Source organism: Lemur catta, chromosome 5 (genome assembly GCF_020740605.2).
Source record: "Lemur catta isolate mLemCat1 chromosome 5, mLemCat1.pri, whole genome shotgun sequence".
In the NCBI taxonomy this organism is placed as follows: domain Eukaryota; kingdom Metazoa; phylum Chordata; class Mammalia; order Primates; family Lemuridae; genus Lemur; species Lemur catta.
The window spans coordinates 41,419,614-41,437,021 of NC_059132.1; the positions used below are offsets into that span (position 1 = coordinate 41,419,614).

General features: G+C 42.9%; 1 protein-coding gene across 1 annotated transcript in view; it reads left to right on the plus strand.

The window, feature by feature from the left end:
• Positions 1 to 8,002: 8,002 nt before the first annotated feature.
• The window catches only part of LOC123638191 (uncharacterized protein C6orf201-like), a 40,931-nt gene continuing 31,525 nt past the window's right edge, over positions 8,003 to 17,408 (plus strand). Inside the window, exons 1-2 of the mRNA XM_045551618.1 lie at positions 8,003 to 8,048; positions 17,146 to 17,344. Of these exons, the coding sequence (XP_045407574.1) occupies positions 8,003 to 8,048; positions 17,146 to 17,344 (245 nt within the window). The remainder of the gene's footprint in view (positions 8,049 to 17,145; positions 17,345 to 17,408) is intronic.

The following is a 17,408-nucleotide window of genomic DNA, read 5'->3' on the forward strand; positions in this document are numbered from 1 at the left end:
TCTGTATACCTCTCTATATAGCTCCCCCTTCCACATCAGTTTGATATAGAGAAAAACTTAAAATAAATCAAAACTAATTATATATGTAAGTACAGTATATGAATACTGAAATTGCCAGTTATATTTTTTCTAATAAAGCATTGACGTTGAGGAAGAAATTTTTGCAATCATTTGTTGATGATGCTCTTATGTTCTGTAGGGTTGAACACCCAGCTCTAGATTCCAACCCCACAACATTTCAATAAGCATCTAAATACACATGTTCTTAACATCTGGGGGAGGGGATCCTATGTCCCTTTGAGAATCTTCCCGCATATCTACCAACTGTTGAACACAATTTCAATGGGTTCGCAGATACCTGACACCCTGCTCCTGTCTCCTTCCTCTGCACTTTCCTTTTGCCTCAGAGAGGCCTTCCCTTTACAGAAGCCTTTCCCACACACCCTACGCTAGTTCATGACACCCTGTCTCTGTTTTCTTCTTTGCACTCTTCACAATCTTGTTTGTTAATCCTGCTTACTTGTCTGCTTTTTCCTTGTCTGTCTCTCCCCAGTAGAATATAAAACTCCATGGGACTGGGGCCTTGTCTGTCCAATTTGTTACTGTATCCCCATCACTTTAAAATTGTGCTGGTCACTCCAGTTAAAATGGCTGTTATCAAAAATACAGGAAATATTAATAACGAATGCTGGTGAGGAAGTGGAGAAAGGGGAATGCTTGCATACCGTTGGCAGGAATGTGAATTAGTACAGCCACTATGGAAAACAGTATGAAGGAAACTAAAAATGGAACTACCATATGATCCAGGAATCCTCTACTGGGTATTTATCCAAAAGGAAATCAGTATATGGCAGAGATACCTGCACACCCATGTTCCTTGAAGCCCTATTCCTAATAGCCAAGATATGGAATCAACCTAAGTGTCCATCAATGGATGAATGGATAAAGAATATGTGGTATATGTACACAATGGAATATTATTCTGCTAAAAAAAGAATGGAATCCTGTCATTTGCAGCAATGTGGATGGCATTGGAGAACATTATGTTAAGTGAAATAAGACAGAAACAGAAAGACGAATACTGCATGTTCTCACTCATGTGGGAGCTAAAAAAATTGATCTCATGGAGACAGAGAGTAGAATGATGGTTACCAGAGACTGGGAAGGGTAGGGGAAAGGGGGTGATAAAGCGGAGATGATTAATGGGTACAAACATACAGATAGATAGAAGAAGGAATAATATCTAGTGTTCAGTAGCACAAAAGAGCAATTACAGTTAATAATTTATTATGTATTTCAAAATAACTAGAAGACTAGAATTGGAATGTTCCTAAAACAAACAAATGATAAATGTTTGAGGTGATGGATATGCCAGTTACCCTGGTTCCATCATTGTATGCTTGTATCAAGTTGTTGTTAGAGTAGACTAGGAGACAGGGCTGAGGCCAGGTGCAGGGGCTTGCAGATGGGGTGCGGGTGTTAAACAGCCTCCAGCAGAAGCTAACTAGGAGGGGCTGATAACCACAGGCAAGAACCAGCTGCAACCGGCCTGTCAGCTCTGTCACCTCACATGAACTTTGGCTAATTACAATATTATTTTCATTGCAGTTTTTAAATTTCTCTGCCCTTGAAATCACCATGACACTTCTGAGACAACCACATAAAGTATGAAAATGGAAGGGAACCCAATTATAGGAATTACTACCTAAATTCTTTGTAAAAGCCAACCCCTTGGTTTTACATATTCTCTCAATTAGTAAAACTACAAAAGATCTAGAACCACTTCCTCCCAGTGCAGCTGCTTGTTTTCAACCCTGCCTGTGCTCTCTCCTGAGGATGTACTTTCACTTTCAATAAAAAAAAAAATCTGTTACTTGCCTGGCTTACATGGTGCATCCTGAAATTCTTTTCCCTACAATCACCAAGAATGTGGAAAAACCTCCACTTGGAGGCCAGTAACAGTGTCACATGTGCTCCATAAATATATATAACTATTATGTATCCATAAAAGTTAAAAGTAAAAAAAATATTAAAAAGAAAACTGTGCTAGGCACATGGTAGAATTATGATCAATACAGGTGAATGAATAAGAAAGATTTGGGCAAGCCTCATTCCCTGCCGCCTCCTTGGAGGTCTCCTTTCTGGGCCCTCTCCTCCTTCAGCTATTTTCCGTGTGGCTGCTCTCAAACACAGACCTGCTCAAATGCCCTCCCAGTGTCAGAAGAAAAAAACCTGAATTCTGCAGCCGGCCTTTTAAATGTCTGCTCATCACCTTTCCTGCTCCTACTCTGTGTCGAACACATCAGACATTTTACAATTTGCCTAAACACCCTTTCTCCTCCAGGACATACACCATTTTTACTTTTCCTATCGTAATGCCTCCTTTTTACCTCCTTTTTTTACCTGCCTGGTGAAATGCTAGTCACATAGTTCTAGCTCACAACTCATCTTTCCTGACTGCTCAGGAAGAATACATTTCTACCTCCTCCAAGATCCCTATTGCTAGTTATAACAATTTATTTATAACCCCTTACTCAGTTACATTATAATTATTCATTTACAATATCACAGTCACTATCTTTTCAACACCTTAAAGGTGAGATCCGCCCTTCTGCTATCCAGGAGAGTGCCTGGCATGGACTGTAGTGGGCAATCGATAAATGTTTGAATTAATTTGATTACCACAAAAATAGTATTTGCTAGAATGTATGGTGTGGTTAGTATGTGCCAGGCACACTGCTGAACATTTTATATGGATTAACCAACTTAATACACCTGACAGTCCAGTGAAGCAGGTACTATTAATGTTAGTTATTCCTGTTTTATAAATGAGTAACCTGAGTCTTTAATATGTTAAGTAACTTTTCCTAACCTACAATTATTTGAAAAATAGTGAATTGGGGGATAAATACTGGGGTCCATGTATTCCCAACTAACACTTTCTACAGATATGTCTAGCTAGGAAATATGTCCTCCCTTTTGAGCAGAAATCATGTGTGCACACGTGTGCATGAGTTCCACGCATCTGGCTGACATAGCTCCCATCTTCCTTGCTTTGTTTCTGTTTCTGCTTTTTCCTTTTGTGTTAGAACCTGCACTGATTCCTGATCCCTTGGAGTCCCTCTCAGATTTGTCCTCCATGAAAACATCTTCTAAGATTCTCTTTTTTTCCTTGACAGAACTTACTCTTTTTTTTTTTTTTTTTTGAGACAGAGTCTCACTCTGTTGCCCGGCTAGAGTGAGTGCTGTGGCATCAGCCTAGCTCACAGCAACCTCAAACTCCTGGGCTCAAGCGATCCTCCTGCCTCAGCCTCCCGAGTAGCTGGGACTACAGGCATGCGCCACCATGCCCAGCTAATATTTTCTATATATATTTTTAGTTGGCCAGATAATTTCTTTCTATTTTAAGTAGAGACGGGGTCTCGCTCTTGCTCAGGCTGGTCTCGAACTCCTGACCTCGAGCGATCCACCCACCTCGGCCTCCCAGAGTGCTAGGATTACAGGCGTGAGCCACCGCACCCGGCCAGAACTTATTCTTAAAAATCTTCCTTTCCTGTGATCATCCACATTTGACTGTTCTTCCTTTCTCTGGAGACATTTGGACGCTTTGGCATTGGCATCATGGCTGGCCCTCCTCTTGTCGCTCACTGTGAAAGGCTGCGGGGGTGTGAAATGTAAGGGAAACAACGAGGAGAATGGTGCCCTCTCCAAACACTGGGCTCTGGTCTGGCTGTAGCCCAGCCTCGGCAGGTGGAGAGTGGGCCATTTTCCACAGTAGCTTAGGTTCAGCTTTCACAGCCGTCCTTGGCCCAACGAACGTACCTTCCTTCTGGCCATCTCACAGCCATGCCCAGGGTCCGTGTTGAGGGGTAGCTTCAAGCTTGCCTTACTTTAAACCTGGACCTCCTTAGCTAATCCCAAGTGAAGTCATTACTTTTATAAATGAAGTAGGATAAGGTAGATGCTCTCTAGCTCATGGCATTTAGCAAGCTCTTATGTTAATTACAATGGTCTAATAAGAGGAAAAGAAGGCAAGCCTTGGACAGTCATTTAGTAGGTCCAGTAAGCATGCCTTGCTGCCCACCTCAGTTCCTCCTCCTGTGACACAGGTGGCAACATTGACCACATGACTATTTTGGAAAGCACCTTGACATACATTCTTTTCATTATTCTGGGTTATGCAACGAAATGTCAGTAGCAACTTTTCTTTGTTTCTAATTATTCTGGAGGGAAAAGCCTTCTGATTGAGTCTACCTCTTTCAGTACCTTTCGTGCTTTGATGTCACCCAAGCACCTGCCCCCACCTCCCTTTATTTTTCCCTTCAGTGTCACCAAGATCATGACTGGTCACGTACTACAGCAGTATCTTGTTCAATGTAATTATGTAAACATTTTTAGAAAGTCAGGACGATATTTTCTAATTAATAATATGCATTTTGGTTTTCAAATAAGATGCTAAATCAGTGGGAAACATTTCAATTCAATTATGGGCCATTTGTATTTTGCGTGTGGCTTTGCCAACTAGTCTTTTTTATCCTGATTTAGGAGTCTTTGTCTATAAGCATTCAGTTTTGTTTTGTTTTAAGAGACAGAGTCTCACTCTGTCACCCAGGCTAGAGTGCAGTGATGGGTGCAGTCATAGCTCACTGTAACCTCCAACTCCTGGGCTCAAGGGACCCTACCCCCTCGGCCTCCCAAAGTGCTGAGATTACAGGCAGGAGCCACCATGCCTGGCCTATTCATCTTAAATATCCTAACTTTCTTGTATTCATATAATTCCTTTTTAAGAAATATATGAGAAAATATTTCTAATTTTAAGTTTTAAAAATTAACCTTTAACACATTGCTCCTTTAGCAATGTCTTTTTAGGGAAGCCACTGTTTGGTTGCAGAAATATAAGAAATCTTGTTTAAAATCTATTCCTAGAATGAATGTGATAGTGATATATATGATCATATTTCCAAAAGGAAGATAAACACCTCTATCAGTCAATTCTACATCTGCATATGTTGCAGCTAGTACATTTGAATAAATTCTCCATCATATATTTCCTCCTTTATTTTGATTTAAGACTTGATTTCTATGGTTTGATTTTTGTTTTTTATTTATTTATTTTTTTTGAGACAGAGTCTCACTCTGTTGCCCGGGCTAGAGTGCCATAGTGTCAGCCTAGCTCACAGCAACCTCAAACTCCTGGGCTCGAGCAATCCTCCTGCCTCAGCCTCCCGAGTAGCTGGGACTACAGGCATGTACCACCATGCCCGGCTAATTTTTTTCTATATATATATGTTTTTAGCTGTCCGTATAATTTCTTTCTATTTTTAGTAGAGACAGGGTCTCGCTCTTGCTCAGGCTGGTCTCGAACTCCTGAGCACGAACAATCCGCCCGCCTCGGCCTCCCAGAGTGCTCGGATTACAGGCGTGAGCCACCGCACCCGGCCCTATAGTTTGAATGACTTCATAAGTCTTCCTATCTTTTAGATGCCTATACTCCGTGTTAATGTTTTCCTTAGCCTTATATCACAAGTTTACTTTCAATTTTAGTTTAGGTTTCAGTATCAGAACTTACTTTCTGGTGTCAGGAAAGGTGTAGCTTGAATTCTCTTTCTGGTAGTCAGGCCCTTCCCACCTCATCTGCTGTGAACGGAACACTCTCTTTAGGAGGCTTTCTTTAAGGAACTTGGAGATGATCTTCTCTCTCTGAACATTACTGAACACTTTGCCTTCTGGAAACCAGCTGATCTTGTCACATCCACCATGGCAGGCGGGAAGGGGAAGGTGTTCAGGAGACACAACAGCCCTCTTTGGAACAAAGAAAGGAATTGCAATTTACCTAAAAGTCGCGAGTAAAAGATCAGCCTAACCAGAAAAACAACCCGAGTCATGCAGCTGCTGTGCCCTGGGATGGATTTAGTCAGTAACGCACTGCCGGCGCCTAAGCAGCCGCCGGCCCATCGTGGCAACTTTCATCACATCAAGGAAGGGAGTGCTGGCTTAGGGGGACTCTTTCCAATTGTTTCTTGGGAGGAAATCATAGCACATTAAAAACACAGTTTTGAAGAGGTAAATATATTGGTCATTGAATAATAGAATTGGAAATAAGAGGAATACAAAACAAGACACACAAATGGAAACATTTGTTTCACCAAGAATATGAGTTCTGTGGGCTGAGACCTGGCTGGTGACACAGCCGGCTAGCGGCAGAGTACTTGTCAGCTGCTCCCATGGCTGTTAGCACCCGTCCTAAGCTGTGTTCTTTCCACTGCACCATAATTAGAGAGAAGGAATGAGATCGATTCCTAGAAGAAGCCTTACTCATTGTAAAAAAAAAAAAAAGTATCCATCTGATAGTTCATTTAAACATAAAATTTAGTAATTGTGACTTCTGATTTCAACCAAGGCCAACAAGCTTCAGATAACTGTAAATGTTCCCTCCATTGCTATTTAGAGCAATGATTAAGAACATTTGGGTCAACTTACAAGGAGTGTAAAGAACCACATTTTAATAGATCACTTCCTTGGCATGTTGAGTATCTTTCCTATTTATATAAAGGAGAGTTTAGAGGAGTCACTGAACCTTGCTTGGAAGAAGGAAGCTAGGGGATATGTCTCCTGGCTGCCAGAATATTCTAACCCCATTCTAACCCCAAGACTAATTCCCTTGTCTCACCCATAAAATTGTGAGAATCACATTGCATTCAAGTAGTTCTTGTTAGTTCTATAACATATTTTAAACATTTTTGCATTTAAAGTACACCTTTTTGTTTATTTTTTTTTAAAGTTTTACTTTTTAAATTTGCAAGTTGAAAATTAAGAGATAGAATTTGATTTCTCCTGCTCTGGACACTAATGTATCATATGGTATAATGGTGATGTTTTTATAGTCTTGGCCAAAGGTTTTTGACGTTTGGTAAAAATCTGGCCAACACTAGCAGCCTTGGCTGTGGCGTGTGTGGCTCACCTGCCTTCTCTGTTTCTCACCATTCTGCAGTGTGGTTCCCCAGCTGGCTCTTGAAGAATAATTATGAGGAGCCTGGCTCCACTGGTAGAGAATGCTGAAATTAAATTAAGGAGTAGCTATAACAAACCCTATTATTTGCATTTTTGTCCCAATTCTGGAAGTAGTTCTTGGCAGCTTCTATCTTGCTCGGGGCTGTGCTATCAAGTGTGGTGGTTTAAGATTAGTTAGTACTTCTGTTGTCCTCTGGTTTTTGGTCTGTAGTGCAGAATGGCTTCTTACCAGTAAAGCTAGAGCTCAGCATGTTTGCATGTTTACTTTGTTTCCTCAGTGTTAGTTTGGATAAGAGAATACCAGGCAGTTTGGTTTCTCACCTGTGTCAATCTGGACATTTGCTCAGTTTGGGGCGATGAAGCTCTTTGCTTGGTTCTGCCCAGGACTGTGCTGATGTAACCACACTCTCTAGAGGCCTGGCAGGTCTAAGGAGCCTTAATCACGCACACAGGGTGCAAGACCCCTACTCAGCGCCAGATGGGAGAATAACCCTGGATCTGTGCACACCAGGTTTTCCCTCTTCCCTTCAGGAAAGCTGTTTTCCTCACAAATTGTCCATGTCCAGACAGACAGGAAACTGGAGTTTCTGTGAAAAATCCCTGAAAGACTTGGCAGGATGTTTGTGATAGGCTGGATTCCTCTGCCTGAGGGGTACAGGGTGAGCACTCAGGGTTCTGGGCCACCGTCCGGGCCATTGTGACTCTCAGAATGCTAAGCAAGCAGAGGCTGGGCTGGTCCACGGTATCTTCTTGGCGATGGGAGAAAGCTTGGAGGAGGCACAGTTGCGAGGCACTCCACTCTTCATGTTCCCGGTTTGTTCTTCTCTATAACTTAGCAGGCATCATGGCGACAGCCAGCAACCATTCTAGGGTGCCGAAATTGCCACCCCTTGACAAATGCCAGAAGCCAAAAAACTATGCCCATTCTGAGGTCCTGTGTCACACCTTTGAGACTCTGTCTAACCTTCACAAGCTGCTTCCGAACCATCTGATGGAGCTACTTCATTCCTACAAGAGTGAAGAGGACCAAAAAAAATGTATGTGGGCAAAGGGTGGGTGTGCACTTTTTAGTAAGCACATACTTTATCTCCACACAAGCTGCCTCTTCTTTTAGCCGTGACTAAGGACTTAACACAGTGCGATCCGTCCTTGAGACCTGTGCCCCGTCGTGCACTTAGGGCTTACTCTGGAACTCGCCCATGCGCTGACTTAACCATCACTTCTTCATGTTCCTTTTATTTAAAGAGCCTTCTATGAGCCAAGATAGGTCTGTCCCTTTTCTTTGGGCAAAGTATACTTATGGGAAGACAGAAAGGGTACTGCATGGAAAATGCCACTACATTTACAATTTAAGCTTTAGATTTGATTTAAGATCAGGAAGAGAACCTTCAACTTGAAGTCCAGGCTTTGAACTTTATTCGTTTGCTTTATTTCCTTCTATTCCTTCCTCCTATTGCCATGACTGTACAGTCCCAGGAAGAAGCTGGAGATTTTATTTCCCCCTGAGGATTATAACCGACCTGTACTTTTTGTCACTTGGAGTGGCCTGCCACTCCTGCAATTCCGTCAGAGTAGTTGATAATTGGGTGGAGCCTGCCTCCTGAATTGTTCATGCTTACAGGGTGGCCGCCTGTGCCCATGAGCTTAAAAAACAAAACAGCAGCTGCCATGGTGACCAAGACACAGTCATGGGGATGAAAGTAAGTATTGGTGTAATGATTTTAAATCTCTATGGCAAATTTGGCCATTTGGGTTATGATGAATCTCTAACCCCTGAATCCAAAATAGTGTGAATCAATCCTAATGTCGAGATTACATTACAGATTACGTGAAGAGTACTTATAAACCATCAAGAAAACTATAAGCAACCTAATAAAATGGATAAATGTGTGGACAGGTGATTCACAAGATTTAGCTACAAGTTATCAATAAGCATGAAAGATGTTCAAACACTCTGGCCATCAAGGAACTAAAACATAAACAAGGAGATATTTTCAGGCCACCATACAGGTCAAATTTAAAATGATCCATAATGAAGAACATGTGGGGAAAATCAGTGCCCTCACACACTGTTGATGGTGCTTTTGAAGGATGATTTGAAAGTCTTTGTCAAACCTTCATATGTGTGTTACTGGCTTATTGAACCCGAACTTAGTCAAGAGTAAGCAGAAAATAATTTTCTTCTTTCTCACAGTTCCTCCTTTTGACCCATTCTGTCGACTTTTTCCACCCTTGGGTGACATTGCAGGCAGATCTCATAGCTTTCCAGGTCATATTCAGATAATAAAAAGTTTACTCTAAGATCCAAGCTCTCAGCTCTCACCCAGTTTGAAACCTCTGTTTGCCACTGTTCCAGCCTGATTGAGCCGCAGAAGCCTGGGGAAGGCCCAGCCCTGGGGCGTCTCTTTCCTCTGCCTTGCTCTGCCTCCTCCTTCTCAGGCTCTGGCCAGGCGGATGAGGTGAGGGTGGGAGGGAGGAAGGGCAAGAAGCTGAACAGCTTTTTTCTTGACTAGTCGGATCTCAGCCTGTGATCTCACATTTGTGCCCTCTGGGAGTGGCAGCTGTCAGAAGCTGACTGGCTCTTTCCTGGGGCATTTGTGTGGGTTCTTTGCTATTTCCCACACTGGAGGGCTCTCATTTGCACAGTCTCCTGCTGACATGTCCTTCCTCCCCTCATCCACACCTGTCTTAGTCCATTTAAACTGCTATAACAAAATACTGTAGGCTGGGCCTTGTGGCTCATGCCTATAGTCCCAGCACTCTGGGAGGCCAAGGCAGGAGGATGACTTGAGGGCAGGGGTTCAAAACCAGCCTGGGCAACATAGTAGGACCTCATTTCTACACAAAATTAGCTGGTGTGGTGGTGTGCACCTGTAGTCCCAGCTACTAGGGAGGCTGAGCCAGGAGGATCCTGTAGAAAATATATTTTCTCCTCCTTATGGTTTTCTTAATAACATTTGCTTTTTTCTAGCTTAATTTATTGTAAGGATACAGTAAATAATACATATAATACCTAAAATATGTATAAATCAACTGTGTATGTTATTGGGAAGCCTTCTGGTCAACAGTAGGCTGTTCGTAGTTAAATTTTGGAGAAGTGAAAAGTAGCTAGGCAAGGTGGCATGTGCCTATAACCCCAGATACTTGGGAAGCTGAGAGAGGAGGATCCCTTGAGCCTAGGAGTTCAAGACCAGCCTATGCAACATATGAGACCCTGTCTCAAAAAAAGGGTTATATGAAGATTTTTGACTGTGTGGGGGTCAGTGCCAGTAACCCCTGTGGTGTTTAAGAGCTAACTGGGCTTTCCAGGGGGTTTACATTCAGCTTGTGGGAAAGCTAAGCCCTTGTTTTCCATACCTTCACCCAGGTGGTCAAAGCACAATGACTTCCAACTCTGCTCTCATTTCTTTGTGGCCACAGGCAGCTGTGGTCCCAGCCACTCACCATGTGATGTTTCCAAGTGTTCTGGGCTGAATTCTATCCCCCCAAGAGATATGTTGAGGTCCTAACCTCCAGTAGTCCAAAATACGACCAGATTTGGAAATAGGGTCTGTATAGGGTGCAGACGTCGTTAATTAGGTTCAGAACAGGTCATACCAGAGCAGGGAGGGGTCTTAATCCAATGATTGATGTCCTTGTAAGAAGACAGAGACACACAAGAGAAGATTGGCCATGTGACGACAAAGGTAGGAATGATGTAGCCATAACTAAGGAATACCAAGGATTGCCGGCAAACAACAGAAACTAGGAAGAGGCAAGGGAAAATGCTCCCCTGGAGGTTTCAGAGAGAGCATGGCTCTGCTGACACCTTGATTTCCAACTTCCAACCCCCTAAATGTGAGACAATAAATTTGTTGTTTTAAGGCACCCAGTTTGTGGTACTGTTATGACAGCCCTAGAAAATGGATGCACCAGGTGTATGGGACATGGTCTGATTCTCCAGGTAGTTCTCTTAAAATACCTCTTAAAGCTAGCAGGTGGGGAGGCGGGGGGTGGGGGGGAATGCTATAGTACTATGGTCCCCAACCCCCAGGCCGCAGACTGGTACTGGTCCATGGCCTGTTAGGAACCCGGCCGCACAGCAAGAGGTGTGTGACGGTGTTTACAGGCGCTCCCCATCGCTCGCATCACCTCCCAAGCTCCGCCTCCTGGCAGATCAGCAGTGGCATTGTATTCTCACAGGAGTGCGAACCCTACTATAAACTGCACATGCGAGAGATCTAGGTTGCACACTCCTTATGAGAATTTGTCCAAAACCATCCACCCTACCTCAGTCTGTGGAAAAATTGTCTTCCATGAAATTGGTCCCTGGTGCCAAAAAGGTTGGGGACTGTTGCTATGGTACTTGGCACTACCACAACTCTGTGCCTAGAGAAATCCTCAAGTGCCTTAAACAATGCTTAGCTTTTTCTTAGTGTCAGGTAGGTTTCAAATCTGCAGGTGGTGGGTGTAGGCCAGGAGGGTGGTTCCTAGGGGTGGAGAAGCTGGGACCAATCAGGAGAAGGGACTGCAGTAAAAAACATAGTTAACGCAAACCCAGGAATCAGAGGTTTTGAGGTTTACATATCTGTGGAGCATAAGTGGATAAGAACACCTGTCAATCATTCGGTACAATCCCACACCTCCCGTGAGCCCACCCTGAGACCAGCCCAATATAAGGAAACCGCCTGGGAGTCCTCAACGTCTTTCTCCACTCATGAGACTGACCTGTTCCTCTCTCTGGAATGTATTTTCACTTTGGGTAGCTTCCTTCTTTACTTTCACTTTGTATAGTTTCTTCCTTTTCTGTAATACACTGTGTGGGATGGCTTTGTGTTTGTGATCACTCTGTCATTGGCTCAACGCGGTACCAGAACTCACTCTTGACCCTGGGAACCGCAGACCAGGGAACATTGAGATAGACCTAACATTAGATAGATAAGTATGTTGTGCAGAAATGAGTATCTGGCACCTACTGAATTTTTCTCAGACTTTATGGCCTTGGACAAAACTGAGACAACAGAAAAATTGACAGTTTCACATCCTGTCACATATGCACGTCCTTCAACTCAGCAATTCCGCTTCTAATTATTATCCTACAGAAATACTCATACCTATGTACATAGATGCATTAACGTAGATGTGCATTGAAGCCTTGTTTATAATGGTGAAAAAATTTTAAACAGCCTAATGTCATTCAGCAGCAGAATGATTAAATGCATGAGCATATCCACACTGTGGAATGCTGTTAAAAAGAAGGTTGACATTAAAATGCTCACAATACATACTTAGAGTTTTAATAAGTTGCAAAAGAAAAAACACAGTATGAATCCATTTATACCAAGAGAAAATTATATGTTTTATTTGTTCATACAAATATTATGTAAATGCATAGAAAAGAGTTCTGGAAGGAGACTCAGCAAATTCAAGATAGTAGCTACCTCTTGGAGAAGGAAGATAACGGAAAATGTTCTTCTGAGTTGTTTAATTTTATGTATTCCAACAGAAATCTTTACATATATTATTTTTGTAATTAAAATGTAATTTTAAGATTGAAAATGCAATGAGTAAGTGAAGTTGGAGAAATGGGTTTTGATTTTCTAGTGACTTTCCCATTTTATGTTGATTTGGATTTTGTTCCCTTAGCCTCCCGATGTAGACACTGATAGATGCTGATACACCTTCGGGAGATTGTAGTTCCTGCCATGTTACACTGCTACACAGCAGTTAGGTGCCTTTGTCCCAGAGGTGTTTGGGTGCAGTGATTCTTCGCTATTACTGGAAGCCAATTTAAAGAGGTGCATGACGCAGCTGAGGTGAATGGCATTAAGGGGGAAGAAATGTCTCCTCTGAGTCCCAAGTCTGTGCCTTCAGCGACCTGGCCTGAGGCTGAGTCGGGTCACTGGGGGCACATTGGCCTTTGAGGCCCTGAACTCTTCACTGAAAGACTGCTTCATTTCTAAAATGCCATTTTCAAATCATTTTCAGTGATTGCCTTGCAAGTGCATCCAGAAGAGATGACCCTATTTCTCTGACTCTCACCCATCAGATCATGAATTTGATCTTGCTACTACTGTGTCTAAAGCCCTCCTTCTATTAATAGAAGAAATTTCTTTTGACCTTAAAAATAGGTTTTGTCCCTTTCCCTGCCAACCACCTCTTCATCTGCAGAGATGCTTCGCCTGTATTAGACTATATTGGTTCCCCAGGAATTATCACACAAAGAAAGAAAAAGAACATCTATAACTAAAACCCTAGGTTTTTCTTCTATATTTTAAATATGAAGTTAAATCATAATGTAAAAATCAAGAAATAAAAAATGAAGATCCGTTATACTATATAGATTTAGGTGTACTGATGTTCAGATAATTGTCTCGAAAACATGAAAAGCCTCTGTGTACATCAAAAACCCCTAGCAGAGGTGTTCTTTCTTGCCCACCCATGCCACAGTGCAGTGTAAGGGATGCTCTGAGATCTTGTTACCGTTTTATGATGTTTAACGCATTCCACTTACCAATTCCCTAAATTACTTACTTGCACCAAACAAAAAGTAGGAAGTGGGAGGAAGGTTAAAGCTTTTGTTTATTGTTTTTAATGCTGAAGAAGATACCTCTCTTAGTTAATCCAATGCTTTTTTCCCCCAGAATATTTTGGGAGGCTGCCTAACTAGATGGTGGGGCATGCAAGGAGAAGCGTGGCCAGTAGGCAGCACGGTTTCCTCAGAATAGGTGGGCTTGGGGAGGAGACCCCGAGGGCAACTGCCAGGAGCAGCGTGAGCCATTCATGCGCTGCAGTCTCACTGATGGGCTGCAAACCCGTGACTTCAGCAGGAACATGGGAGAATGCAATTATGGGGTGCACAAGTAGCACATCGTCTTAGAGCCTAAAGTGTTAAGTTACCTATTTTTACTGTCTCTGGTAACACACATGTACACACACTTGTCCTGTTGCTTGGTGTATCTGTTTATGTATATTGTCTGTGTTGGTTTGTATTAAATGTGATTACTCCCATTCATTCATCCATCCAACATGCATTTCATTCCACACATTAAAATAAGAAATTGGCTGGATGCAGTGGCTCACGCCTGTAATCCCAGCACTCTAGGAGGTGGAGGTGGGAGGATCGCTTGAGCTCAGGAGTTCAAGGCCAGCCTGAGCGAGAACCCCATCTCTACCAAAATGAAAGGAAAAAAAAAAAACCCAGCTGGATGTTGCTGCACACGCCTGCAGTCCCAGCTACTGGGGAGGCTGAGGCAGCAGGATCACTTAGAGCCCAGGAGTTGGAGGTTGCAGTGAGCTACAATGATGCCACTGCACTCTACCCAGAGCAACAGAGTGAGACTGTCTCAACAAAAAAACAAACAAGGCAACTGAACGCCCCTCCTGAACACTCCCCCACCCCTTAAAAAAAAGGAAAAAGGAAAACAAAGTAAAATAAGTCCAGTATCACCAAAATTTCATCTATAAATTTATAATCAATATTATTTTACTTCAAATAATTTGTTGAGGTGTCCCTTGCTTATTCTGTTTTCTTTCAAAAACCAGAGCACTTGCTTATAATATCAAATAAGGTTGGCACTGAGGCACAATTAAATATTCAAAGTGAGTTCTGAGTTTTTATCTCATTTTGGTGTGTAGCATCAAAATATAATTAATCATACTGGAGAATATGCAAATTTGTAATTTTTGTTAAATATTGGTTTTTCAGTCTCTCTTTCTAATTTATCCCTAGCTGCTTACAAAGGATTTGAGACAATTTACAATATTAAAATATGTATATGTACCAAAACTATCAAAAACAATTCAGCTGAAGCAAAAAAAAAGTTTTTTTTACTGGATGTTACCAAATAACCGGAATCGAATAACTAATTCAGTTGAATATCAAATTCAGCTTTGACATTCTGACAATGGGCACAAGCAGCATGCATGCCATTCCTATTGATAGAGTGTGCTTGTGAGAACTTCCTCTGTAGCCCAGCCGTGTGGGCACTGAGCTAACTGAAGTTCTGCTAAAGGCAGTTGCAGTCCTATTCTTGAATCACTCGGAGTGGTTTTGAGGCCTCTCAGGAGCACTCTGTCCAGCAAGTCGTCACACCAGTCAGATTGCCAAGCTATGGTCCCTTGAGCCAAATCTCAGTCCTTTGTGGTCTCTGTCTACTACTGTGCTCTAGAAGGGTCTATCGATGATTCAGCCTGAGATAAAAGGAGTTCAGTCTCCTTCCTGTACGGGATCAGTCCAGGTCTCTCTGAGGTTCAGCTTCTCATCCTGTCATGAGGGCTATGACCGCTGTCTAATTTCCTAGTGCACTCACATGGACTGCAGAGCTACTCAAGGCGTGATCTGCAAACTGCTATTGGTTCTCTAATTGTTACCGATTGGAGAAGAGATAAGTTTACAAGTCAACTGTGTGACTAAAAACACAATGTAGTTTAGCTGACTCTTTTCTTTTCATTTCTCTTTTTCCCTTACTGCAAGACTGCAGTATGTTGAATTACACTCTGGTGTGAGCATCTTGTCTCATTGCAGATGGGCAATTTGGCTAAGGGCCAGTCGAGGTCAATGTGAACCAATGACTGTGGTATAAATGTGATGTGTGGTTAATCTGTCTGCAGATAAAAATAATTGTACAAAACTTAATTATATCTGGCTTGATATGAGTGAGACTGGGAATATGGAATCCCACACCACCCAGTGTCCCCTGCCCCAGACACAAAATATTACTCTTTTCCCCTTTCTTGGATTTTAGTATGTCCCTCCCACATCCGTAGAGATGGGATGCTAGCCTATGCTGCTCAGAGTCCTCCAGCCGCAGCCGGGGTCTGTGCTAACCTGACTTCCCACATTCCCCCCCGCCTCCCCGCCCAGTGAGCAGCAGCACCTGTGGAGCATGCTCACTGTGCAGCGGTCACAAATGTGCTGAGTCGGTGAGACGGACACTCCTACACACAAGTTACACGAAGTAAGTTCATTATTTACAGACAGGCAGCAAGAGACAACAGAAGCTTAGGCTCCATTCTGAGCCAGTCCTGCAAGCCTCAGAAGCTCTGCCTGAGGTGGCTGGAGTCTTGTCTGCATGTGACCCACTTGTGCCACAGCTGAGGGACCCCAGAAAGCAGCCTGCCCTGTGTTTAACGCTCACGGATGATGTGACTCACTGGGCTAAGCACTGAAGAAACATCCTGTGTCTAGACAGGGCACGTCACAGAGCCAGGCTGGGCCAGGCAGCTCCCTCTTGTCTCAAGATTTTGCATCCCCAGCATACTCTGCAGTTATTCTTGAGAACTGAAAGGGAGAACAAAGGGGAAGCGGGGTCAGTCCAAGACCACCTGGAGAAACGTCCTGCAGCACCGACCTGTCAGGGAGCTACTGGCTGACCAGGGAGGGATGCTGTTGCCTTTCTGATGAGAACGTAAGCCCCTTAGTGTTGACCTCAACTTCTCAAAGTAGTTCTGCCATGCTGTTGCTGTAGGTGTGCCACTGGCCATCCAGAGGGTGCCAGCAGTAGGCTGCAAAGGTGCAAACCCAAAGTCTTAATTATTGTAGCCCCCCAAAGCAGGAAGACATTACCCACTAGTGTAGGTGAAAGATAGATATGTTTATAACAGAATAAGAAAAAGCACTGCATTTTTGGCTGGAAAAACATTTTGTGGAATCAGAAAGGATCAGTAAGTTATACTCCCAGATGATTACTGATAAAGCATGCTGCTATTTTAAGTGGAATGTTGCAGCCCCAAGTTATGGGGCCTGACAGTAATGCCAACATTCACCCCATTTATTCTGGGAAGCTTCAAATGCACAACTCTGATTAAGTATGTAATGAAAGTGAAAATGAGAATAACCATAAGAATAATTGCACAGTAACTTGCCATTAGTTTGAGAATCATGCACAAATAACTAGCAGTGTTTGCGTAGTACCAGCATGCCTTGTTTGTTTGTTCATTGATTGATTTATTTACAGGACATCTGTTAGATGCCTAGGGTCAGGCTAAGATCTAAATGTTGCTCAGTAACATTGCTGGCATGAAAGAATGACAAAACTAAGTAGGTATCAGTAAGTAGCATGCATATTCCTTATCAGATCAATGCCATGTTACTCTTGCTATACAAAAATGGAAAGGAACATTGAATTGTATTCATGCTTATCCTATTATCAGGTGAGAATCCCGAGCTCTCCGGCTTAGAAAGGATTTTAGCAAGACATCAGTTTCCAAAAGAGATTAGCCTGACTCCAAAGCCAAGCAGAGTGCCCTCATGGAGAAGAAAAGCCGTCAACAATGTAAGTGACGGATGGAAGAAATGCCACTTGTGGAAGAGAAACACAAAAGACCCTCCAATGTCCACCATAGTTGTCAGGTAGGCTTTCTCTAATTTCTGCCCTAGCCGGACACATTTAGAGATACACAGGGTGATCATAAAA